At 41.8% G+C, this 11,810-nt stretch overlaps 1 protein-coding gene across 1 annotated transcript; it reads left to right on the forward strand.

The window, feature by feature from the left end:
• The first annotated feature begins 3,059 nt into the window (after positions 1-3,059).
• SAMD7 (sterile alpha motif domain containing 7) lies at positions 3,060-10,496 on the forward strand. The gene is given in 9 exon segments (XM_030954760.1): positions 3,060-3,162; positions 3,870-3,996; positions 4,131-4,267; positions 5,317-5,395; positions 7,740-7,843; positions 7,846-8,418; positions 9,062-9,183; positions 9,455-9,565; positions 10,224-10,496. Coding segments are annotated over 9 exon segments (1,629 nt in total).
• Positions 10,497-11,810: the final 1,314 nt, after the last annotated feature.

Here is an 11,810-nt window from a genome sequence, read left to right on the forward strand (position 1 = left end):
TCAACTTGCAGAAAGAGATTAGAATTCTGGTGGAAATAACATCTCAGCTTTATATCACAAATACCACAGTTATTTTTATGTATCTGAGAAGAAATTCAAGATATGTGAGATAGTACTGATTGGCATACTAATGAAAAAAACCAGAATTATTTCATGAAGCAATTCCAATGAAAACCTCACTAAGGAATCAAACCTTCTTTTTGGCTTATGACGATTCAAAATCTGGGTCAGTGGAAGCAGTAAGCTACAGCTTCGGTGGAAGAAGATCCCAAAGAACTTTTAAATTATATTATTCCATGAGTTTTTTTGATACTATATCTTTTCCATGTGAAACCAAAAACCATATTGCCTACCTTTGCAAGGATAGGTTGTTTATCTGACGCTCATTGTCTGAAATGGTGGTCTTGTGAATCTTATCTGGTGGATGATAATTTTCAGTAAATATGGATCACTTTGCTGTCGATGCTGCTGTAATCATCACCCTACATTCTGCGAAAAATGCCAACATTTAAAAGAAAAATATTTAAATAGAAGTTTTAAAGAAAGTTCTTACATAGTTTCTGCTTAATCTCTGAAAGGAGGCAGTATGAGACTGCCTGTCAACCGCCACTGTATCATCCTTCACATCCAACACAAAATCCAGACTTATTTTGGGAACAACAGACTACACAGAACACACAACAGTGATACTGGTGCTACTGGTTTCTAACCACTTACTGCTGCTTGCTTTTGGATGGATATCTGTCAGAACAGGCAGGGTATATGGGATCCCACAGGAGGGATTTGGGCCAGAACAGATGGCTCTTTTCCCACCAGGTTTTTCACAATTCTACAATTTAAAGTTGCATCATATAATTTCAGTCACCAGTGTGATTTTAGGGGGCAGCATAGAAGTTCTAAGAAGGCCTGATGAAGAAAATGTCTTTTACTTGTGGGTCTTTTTCCAACAAAGGAACCTTTCTCCAGAAAAAAGAACACATTCACAACTTTGATTTAAACAGGAGACTGACACATTCTAATAGTTCCTAAAATGCAGAAGTAGTACAACGTGTCAGTCATCTGAGAGACAAAAATGTGTCAGTATTAAAACTCACTATTAATTTTATTTTTTCCCCTGATTTACTAGAATAAAAAAGGTTAAAACCTCTTGGGTCTTTTTTCCATTATGCTATCTGAACCTCTAATGGTTTCTTTGCACCTTCACAGAATCACAGAACAGTTTGGAATGGAAGGGACCTTTAAGGCCATCTAGTCCAATGCCCCTGCAATAAGCACTGACATCTTTGGGCAGCCCAGATTTCTCCAGAAAAAAAAGACCCAGATAAAGGCCAAAGGCCAGGCTGTAAGAAGGGCAGCATGAAGTTTAACATTTCAGTTTGTTTTGCAGAGTATTCAATACAGAGACTCTATCCAAAAAAGAAAAACACCTGAATGGCTCACTGAACAATATGGTATGGCAAATACCATCATCCCAGTTACCACCTATTTTTTTGAGCTGTTGAAAAGTTTAGTCCAGCACTAAATCGCTTTAGTCCTGAGCTTTAAAATGCTTTAGCAGCTCAGAAGCACTTTGGCAGCTCAAATGCTCCTCATGAGGCACCCAGCAGCCTAAATCGCTTTAAGTCTAAAGTATCCTAAAAAAAAAAAAGCAAATGGAAACACGTTCAGATACAAATGTCAAGAACAAAGGCCGTGGTGTTAGTCTGGGATTTGACAGACTTGTCTGTTGCCAGGAAGACCTGAATCTTGGCCAACACAGAATTCAACAACTACTCTTACAAATGTTAAGCACTTTTTATTTTGAGGGCACACCAGTGGTATGGTCTAAGTTCAGACTCTACTTTCAGTATAAATGGCTGAAATTACTCACTTGTTTACCTTTTGGTAAACTCATTTTGAGACTAAGTATCTCCCTCATACCACAGAAATGGTAAATTTCTTAGGCACGTGAATTAGATTGATATCTATCACTTAAATTATTTTAAACTCATCAATAGGTCAAAAGCAATAAACAAAGTTATACATATAATTTATAAATGGCCTGGGTAATGAAACACAGGACCTCACTTTTATCTCATTTTTGGATAAGGAACATTGTTCCTGTCTTTACATTTCCCTCACTGTGACCTCTACCAAATGCCGGCTGAACTCCTGGAGCTGTAACTCTCTATCTGCAGGATGGGAACACTTCAGCATTACATTTTTCTTCTTTCAGAAGACAGAAAGAATCCACTTCATCAGAGCTAAATGGGGATGGAAATTCAACTCCTTACTTAAAGAAAAATTTTAAATCTAATCATTTGCTGTGCAAGTCTAGTGTGAGATGAACGCAGAGATGCTCCTGATGCTGCCTTTGGAGCCAGCCTGCTCCTTCTGCCAACTCCTCAACTCAAAGCATTCCATACAGGATAGCTTTTTAACATCTTGGCTCTGGGTTACAGGACTTGCTTCCTTTACAATTATTAATTATGTATATATTAATTACATATATTAATTAATCTGAGTGTTACTGGTTTTATCACTGTTTTTGTCACTACAAAGCATGTTCTTTTACCTTTTTTACTTCAATTTGGCAGCCTTAAGGGGCTGATGTCATTTAGAACAGATAATTTCTACTATTTATTTCCATCTGCTTCACTTCATTTACAGTAGACAGGGTTCCAAACTGCTACAATTCTGAAATTAAACCAAAGACACCTGCCTTCCTAAATATGAGCACATCACTGCTCTCACACACCAGGGGCTGAGGGCAAAGGCTTGGGCTTAATTACCTCCTTTTGAGCAGGTGTGATTTTCCAGCACCCTAATTTTCCTTGCATTGTAGGATCTAACAAGTTAGTGTAAGGAAGGGCAATATTTGCATTGTCCTAAAAACTGGAAATGTCTACATGGAAAACACTACAACCCACAGACATGGAAGGATCCAGCTATGACCTGCTTAGCTGGGAAACAACCTGCATAACCTTCTCTGTTTCTCATTGTTGAATGTCTTATTCTTCTCTTTGGTGCTGCTGCTTTGGTTCTTTACAGCAGCAGAGTTGTTGCTGTCTCCCTGCAGCATGACTCCCCGGGAGCACATGAGGAAGATGTCCATCCTGGGGGAACAGGGATCCCTGGAGGAAAAGCACCTGTACCGGCTGGCAGGCAGCATGGCAGCAGGAGGTGAGCAGCAAGGACCCCCCCTGCACTGTGGTTACAGCATTGCTGGCATCTACCACCTACAAGAAACAGCCAGCAGCACGTTTGATGTCTTTAAAAGGCTATTTCAAATTTATCTAAGGAGTACGTGCAGAAGTATTTTGCTTAAGGTAATTAAAAATTAACACAGTGGGCTCTTGGAATTCAATATTTGATTAAGAGATGCTGAGCATCTGTAAGATAAGTAAATGGTACACAAGAACTCAGAACAAAATCCACAGCTGGACATTATGATGTTCTGGTTCACCATTGTGGGCTTTTTTTCCTGGAGCTGCTTTCTCATGACAATGCAGGTTCCACCTAGTATGATTTTTCTTAAAATGAACCTGTATTAGAAATTAAAACCCTCTCAAGCAGAAAGCTTAACATTCATGGCTATATTCTGTTTCACAGTATTATGTAAATTATTATTCATTGTAATTTGTCCTTTGATACACTTGACTGAGCACATCTATTTATTTTTACTGCAGTTTTATTGAATGAATCTACATTATTTAAATGAAGTAGTTCAGGTGTCGGTGAAAACATGTTTTCAGTTGCTGCTATTAAAAAAAAGGTGTGAATTGCACTAGAGGAAACAAAACAAAACATTTTTTTCTGGTAAGATTATACCTCAGCCAGAATCACTTCTAACTTAGCCCACTGAGAGCAGAACTGTGTGTGCTTTGCAGAACTGCGGCAGCGGCAGGAGATGCTGATGAGGAACCAGCTGATGGCAGTAAACCCGCAGCTGATGGGGCCGGGCCAGCAGAGGATGCAGGCGATCCCCGCCCAGTTTGAGCCGCGACTGGTGGACAGGTACCGGGCACCAATTTCTGTTCCAGCACTGCAGTTAATCGCTCTGTGTGCTGACCCCGAGGTTGTAAAGACCTTTTGTTATTCTTAACTAAGCAATATCCTCTGCATATCTGAATGGGGTTTTTTTCTCTCAGAGATCTGCTACCTTCAACTGAAATGATGGCCTCAGCTGACCCCAGACAAATCCACATAGCATCCCACCTGGGACCCACAGTCCCACAGCACCCCAACATGCCAAACCTGTTGTCCAACCGTGTCTACCCAGGCCCAGGTAACAAAGCATCCTCTGCATCCTGAAAAATGGGACCAGGTGGATTAGAAAGTCAGCTGCACCTGCTAGTTTTCCATAGGTTTATAGTTAGTGTCAATAACAGTTTAGTTTATTTTATTTAGAAAAACAGTCTCACTAAAAGGAGGCAGCCTGTGCCAGTTTAGGTCTAAGAATGTCCATTTTATCCTTTGTTAAATACAGAGCTCAGTCTTTCGCATGTTTTTCTTCCCTCCTTTTCTTGTTGTATTTTCCAAGCACTTTAATACCCAAACAAAAGGCTATAGCTGAAAAAATAGCTCCTCATCAACACTACATTTTACTCTTGCTCTTATATGAGTATTGGCTGCTTTATACTGATCATATTCTCTAATGATAATACCACATGCCACTTAATTCATGTAGGGCAAATACAAGTCCTTTTTAATAAAGGCTCAAAATTAGAGGGCACAGCTCCAAGGGGAGGGCTGGACATCATAATTATGGCATTCATGTCATGCTGCACAAAAATTATACATATTGCTTTATACAAAGTGAGCTCGAGAGTTTTTCTTTGAGATGAGTGAATGTAGTTTCAATGACACATCAATACCCCAAGAAAAATTGCTGATTTCAGCTTCTTTCCCTGCCTTAACATGGATCTCAAGAGGAAATGTAATTTCAAATTACACAGCCTCCAGGCTGAAAGCAGTCTTGAAGGGGCAGGTTTGCTTTGCTCAACTGAGGGCTATTACTTTCTGAGCAGTTATATGTACTTCAAAGGCATATGTCACCAAATAAAACCACCCTTTGTGGTTAATGGCAGGTATTCCTAACTACAGATCTGATCCTGAAAACACCTGATGATGGATTTCATGTTCTTTGTACATATTGCCACCAAAACAATGACAACAAATAGGATTTAATTTGAAATCCTTTCACTTTCCTGGTGAAGCCCACAGTTGAAGACTTACAAAGTTTTTAAAAGTGTCTCTGCATTACTTCGAGGGTTGTGGATTTGCATGAGGAAACCAGTGAATTTTAAAGATTTTTTAATTCTCCTTCCCTCTAAGGATACAGCTTTCTGCAACCAGAATCCATGGAAGCTGTGGCCAGAAGACAAGAACTGGTTCAAAAGCAAAATATTGCCAGGTAATCAACAACAAGCTTTGCTCTGAGGTGAATGCCAGGATTAAAGCAGCAAAGTGATTGAGATTGTTTTTCAAGTCACCCAAAGAAGCAGAGAGCCCTTATCAATTAAAGCCTGAAGCTACCACTTTCTGCTTGCCTTATTTTGCTTTTATTCTTAAAATGATATAACAAAAATAAACAAACCCCTTAGCTTGGTTAAGGAAAAGAACAAGGTAGAGCCACAGCCCTTGAATGCAGATCCAAACACCCTGAAGTTACAAAAGTTCGGAAACAAATTCAAACTTTGCAGCTGTGTGATATCACACACAACACTTCAGGCCTGTAGCTGGGCCCTTGGGACAGGCAGCTGTGTCTCCACCCTAGCAGGGTGGGCAGCTTTCCTAGTTTGACCAAAGAGTTGGAATAGCAGAGTGACTGTAGGAAGTTTTGTTATTTGTACCAGTTTCAGTGTAGTCTGTAGCTGGTTAAGAGACCACCAGTGCCCTTCCTCATGGCCACACCATTTCCACAGAGGAACTCTAACCTCAGCCACTCCTGCACTGAGCTACACTACTCAGTGGTAGTGCCCCTCACACAGTGAGAGTAAAAGCAAAGAACAGCCAAGTTCTGTACAATCACCTGAAAAAAATTGTGACTGAAGTGTTTTGAGCTCTTAAGTCAGCAAAGCTTGATTACTGAACTCCTCCAAGCACAAGATTTGCATCAGCAATGCATTTCCTATAGCTCATGCCACATGGCAAAAACCCTGAGAAAAACAAGTGAAACAACAAGCCGTAAACATGGCCATGTCATACACCCACAGCCCCATCAGAGCTGGTCCTACCTGTTCAGGTTCTTCCCTCAGCCCACCAAACAGCAAAACTCCAACATGAAACAGCTCACCTACACCTTAGAAATATTTTACCCCAGGTTTTTGCCACTCTGACAATTTCCACTGTGTTCACACAGCTCTCTGCAGCACAGGTCCTCTTTAGGGCTGCACTTGCTCCTTTCAGCTGTTCCAGAAACCTGGTGCTGACAACCTCCTGCACTTGGTGCAGCTGTGCTGCTGAGCACCAGGGTTCAAATCCTTGTTCTCCAAGGGACTCTGTTTGCTGGTCATGACAGGAACAGATTATCTCAGCTGGAGGAGGAGGCAGGAATGTAATGCTTTCTGCTGTTTATTGTCACCTCAAGAGCTGGGTGGAGTAATGACAGTCAGGCAAAACGTAGAAGGACACAGTACATAGACAAAACACTTCCTTTGTATCTCTGAAAGCAGAAAGTCAATAAGTTGGAGGTTGTTTCAAAGATTAAAAGAAGGCAGAGAAAAAGCCCTGAGTGGTGTGATCAAATAATTCCTCCTCATACCAAAAATCCGTATAGGTAGCTTTTGCCCAAACTGTTTTCCTGACAATTTTACACCCTCCTGAAGATCAGACTCTCTGTGACCTGTTATACTCATTGCAGTGCTAAGAAAGCTATCTTGATGCACTTTAAAGTGCTTTACTTCACAGGCTCTTTTCCAAAGATGCAGAAATCCCACTGAAAGCTCCTCAAACCTCCCCTAGGAGTTTTACCTTTCTGTTTGATCACTGGCCCGGCTCCAGAGAAAGGTGATGCCAGCAAAGGTTGCTACAGCAGAGACAAATACTACTATTACAAATACAATAGAAATACTTGTATTCTCTGTATCCCACTGGCAAGGCCTTGCATCCTGACAGGAGCAGGAAGCTGGCACAGGCTCTGGAGTGTTCATCCAGAAGGAAGGAGATCAGTTGAACACTTCCCAGCAGGATCTCACCCTTTCACACTCTCAGGACCATGCTCAGGTGCCAGGCACTGTGGAGGGTTACTCAAGAGACTTAGCATTAGCTTACTCTGAATAGATGCATAGGTTCCATAGATAATGTAATTCTTGTTCTTTATAATTTACAGTATCACTGGAATTCTGCAGTTTTCGGTACAAATTTCTAAGTGATAATATAAATCAATTATTTTCTTTAGTCTTCAACCCCTAGACTGTGGAGACTATTTTCCAAATTTGAATATAATCCTCATGTCTGGATTGCCAATATGCAAATAACACTTTTTTGTCTGAAGTGTTTTCCAGAGCCATGACATGGAAGATGTGTTTTCCCTTTCTTTTAGCTTACTATCTGTATCTGACACTACATTAAATACAGCCAGGTTTGCCATTCCATCTGCAGTTTGTACCCTCTCACACACAGCAAAATAGGGGAGAGACAGAACAAGCAGTACTCTTGCCTATTCATTTATCTGAGTTTTATTCTTCTGCTGAAAAAAAATAAGGTGATGAAGGAACCGAGCTGCCCTAACAGCTCATGCTCTGTGTGTCTCTTAGAATGGAAATGGAGATGAGTGCTATTTTCCAGCAAAAGGAAATGGAGAAAGCCCATCGGAAAGGACTCCTGGGCCTGGAAGCTCCTTTCCTTTACCACGGGATGCCGCGAGTCCCATTGCTTTCCGCGGCAGGCACAGACTCCCTGAAGGGCACCTTGCCAACGACCTGTACGTCCATAGGACCACCCTGGACGAGATCCATGGCAACAGCATGCTGATGGCAGGCAGCCCGTACCCGCCAGTGACCACCCTGCAAAGGGAGAGGGGGCGCCGCCCAGGGAGAAGAGCTGGAAATCACAAAACTGCCGAGGGCAGCACCAACGGCGCAAAGAACCAGGCAGATGACAAATCCACAGACTCTGCCTCAGCTGCAGTGGATGAGGAGAAAGAGGACAAGAAGGAAGTAGATGTGGAGACACCAAACAAACACGAGCAGAGCAAAAACCAGACTGAGCCAGCTGTGGCGGCCAAGAACTGCAAAGAGTTTGAACAAGGCTTGAGAAAAAACTGTGCTGCTCATGAAATTCCTACTGAAACCACCAGCTGCAGCAACACAAATGAGAAGGAAGCCAACAGCTCCTGTGCTGCTTTTGATGACAAGTACCTGTACCCTTCTGCAATCCCATTCTCAGCATTACCATATGGATTTCCAGTGCCCAACAACCCATTGCTACCTTCAGGTTTGTCAAATCTTCACATTAGAGTGGCATGTTGATACAATCTGGTTTTATTGATTTGGTCTCTCAATTCTTCCCTCTGTTTTAAGTGAATTTTTGGTAGAGTCATTGCAACTAAAAGTAGAATTCTAATGCTGCAAACAGTAATATCTGTATTCATGTCTTAAAAAGGAATTTCAATTTAAAAAAACAAAATTGCTGAATGAAGTTGTGAGTTAGCCTGTCTCTTCAGCCCACAGCTATTCTCTATGTCCTAATTCACAGTAGGCACCATGGACTAGCAAAGGCTTGGATCTGTTCTACTGAAATATTAGTCAAATTAAAGTAACAGTAAAGTCTAAAGAAGAAAAAATACTGGATAATGCACTCATTAGAGGAAGTCCTGCAGCATGATTTCTATGTGTAGTGACTGGTAGGTACAGTGCCAGCAGTAAACAAAAGAATCCACCAAAAAACCCCCTTCAGAACCAGGTTCTGCTCTGGACCTGGTGATTTTGTGTCTAGGACTCCTGTATCTGCAAGTGGCTACACCCTGCTGTTAATACATTAGGTTGTAAAAGATGTAAAAATTCTCATGATAACAATCATTTCCTCCTGATTTCCAGCAAAATTCTACCAAGATAACTTCTGTGTTTCCTCCTCAAAGGAGCCCATGGCCTGATCCTGAATGGAGAAGACATTTCTTCTGTCGAAGACATTCGCAAGTGGACAGTTGATGATGTGCACAACTTCATTGTCAGCCTCCCAGGCTGCTCAGATTATGCCCAGGTGATTATAAACATTCACCACATTTTCAGGTCTTTAGGACCATCTAAGATTAAAATGTCAGCAAGCAAATAAAAATGTGGGAGGGTAGTTGAATGTCCCAAAATTACAAGTATAATAGTAATTTTCTTTGTGCAGTTAGAAGATAAATACAAAGATAAAACAGTAAAATTATTATTTCTTCTTTTTATTGTTTATGCCTCAGGGTTAAGCATGAAAAATAACAACCAAAGTCTATTTTAGCACACTATGATATGTTTTATCCTTTCATCAGGTATTTAAAGATCATGCTATTGATGGAGAAACCCTTCCACTGCTAACAGAGGAGCATCTCCTGGATACAATGGGATTAAAACTTGGACCAGCATTAAAAATCCGCTCTCAGGTATGATCATTAAATATATGCCAAGATGGTGAGTCACAGAGGCATGCAAGTGCCAGAAGATGACAGGAGGGAATTTTTCCAAACTAAAGCAGTTTTTATCACTGGTAAGGTAACTGCCACAATATTGGGAGAAAATAAATTACTCCAGCAAAGTTTTCCTTTGCTTCCCTGCTTGTTACCATGGCACACAGAGAGACAGTAAGGAATATGACATTTTTCAGTAACAGACTCTTCCTTGCTGTTTGCAGTTTTCTGCCCTTAATTTCATCCACTAATATCAACTCTCTCTGTGTTTCTGTTATTGCTCGTTCTTTTCCTTTTTTTTAACCCCTTGTACTGTCTCACTCTTCTCTCATTCCAACCACCTGCCCCACTCCTGGCTGGCAGTTTGCCTCCCCTCTGTCCCTGGGTGCTGCAGCCCCCTGAGAGCAGAAGGATCCTACTGGCAGGCCCAACAGCCCTAAGCTGGGTATTGACAAGCTCCTTCCACAACCTGGGCCTAGAAAAATATAAGAGAGTGAAAATGGAAAAGATTTTTTTCACAAGAATTTGATAACCCTTGGGATGTCCCTGGTGCTGCTGCAAGAGAGTCAGGCCTGATGTTTAATGGTTTTAACAGCAAGAAGTAATTGCTGCAATTGTGCCTTTGTCTTTAAAGGTGTCCCGACGTCTGGGCAATGTGTTCTACATGATGAATGTCCCTCTGTCCGTGCCCCTGCCTCCTGCTGCAGGGAAACCCTCAGAGCAGCCCTCTGACATGGCCTCTCCTCTGCACTGCAACAGCAGCGGTGACACCCTGGATAGTCCCTGCTCGCAGGACCCAGAAACCTCCCAAGCAGTGGAACAGATGGTTTCAGAAAGCAGGGAAAATCCATGTGACACAGCTGGATCCCAGGCTGACTTCCAGATGATTGCTTTCCAGAAAAGTTGAGCTAAGTCCAGGACATAACATGTTTTTAATAATCCAGGAACCTCTAGTTACAAAGTGTTTGAGAAGAAGCTACAGCCTGAAACCTCAGTAAGGCTGGGGCTGAAGGAAGTAAGTTGCCAATGCAGCATGCAAGTGTTGTATCTGAAGGGCATTCAGAAGTGCAGCTATAGGTTAGTGCAATTACTTTCAAGTGCAATTCATTGAAAAGAATACCAGCAGAGTTAACAGGTAAACTGAATTTTTCATTGAAGTCCAGGGTTATCACTGAAAGCTGTCGGAGGCTCAGAGTGCACTGTATGTTGTACAGTGTGTTCTAGAGGGCAACTGAGAAACTATATGGAAAGGTCACAGCTTCCAAACATAGCTGACTTCTGCTTCTGTTGAACAAAATTTATACAGAACATTCATATGGAATTCATTGGGACAGTATGGAACTGCCTACAGAATATAGACAAATATAACCCAGACTCAGCAGTTTGAGTTAATTCATTTCTGCTCCAGAACCAAGCCTTTTGAAGTGCCTGGCAAGGGTATACAGCATATAAAGATATACAGATTGAACATGAAAATACCATGTGTGACAGCAATTTCAATTATTCCAAAGCACTCTTATCACCAGGGCTGGAATTTGCTTTTTGTGACTGCAAGCTGAGATGAGTCACCAGCCTCTGCCACTAAGGCCAGTCACTGGGACAGTGACACTCCCTGCAGGCAGCAGGCTCAAAGCCACCTGGCTCCTGCCAGCCTCTGCCAGAGCCCCCTTCCCATCGGCTCACCTGGGTGAGCACGGAAAGCCCTTCCCTCAGCAGCACGTTCAGTGTTGTTCAGTTTGAGAGAAGCCATCAGTTTAGCCTGAGAATTCCCTTTTCTCTGGAAGAATATGGTTTCCTCTCACTTCTGCTACTGATGAGTCATTATCTCACAGCAAACATATGAGACATGAAATAGAGCTTTTAGCTAAGGACAAATCCCCAGCATTTATTGTGATTCCTGCGTGACTTAGCCTTGCTCCCTTTTTAGGGGTTTGGTCCTACACTGGTTTTCCATGCAGACTTTGGAAGTTGGTACACTTCCACTCTCTTCCCTCAAGAACTCTTCTTTACTCCAGAGGACACACTAATATCTTTGACAAAATCTAGTTCTGAAATCGAGGGTTGGTAGATTGTGGACCTGCTGTATGTTGCTACTTTAGATTCTCTCCCCTTAGTTTAGTTTGTGTGGCCTCAAGTACTGAAATTCTAAGAGGTATGAAGCTGTTTAGATGATGAGTGGCTAAACACAAGGAGGGGAAGTATTTCCATATTCTATTTTTTT

This window comes from Camarhynchus parvulus, chromosome 9 (genome assembly GCF_901933205.1).
Source record: "Camarhynchus parvulus chromosome 9, STF_HiC, whole genome shotgun sequence".
NCBI lineage: Eukaryota > Metazoa > Chordata > Aves > Passeriformes > Thraupidae > Camarhynchus > Camarhynchus parvulus.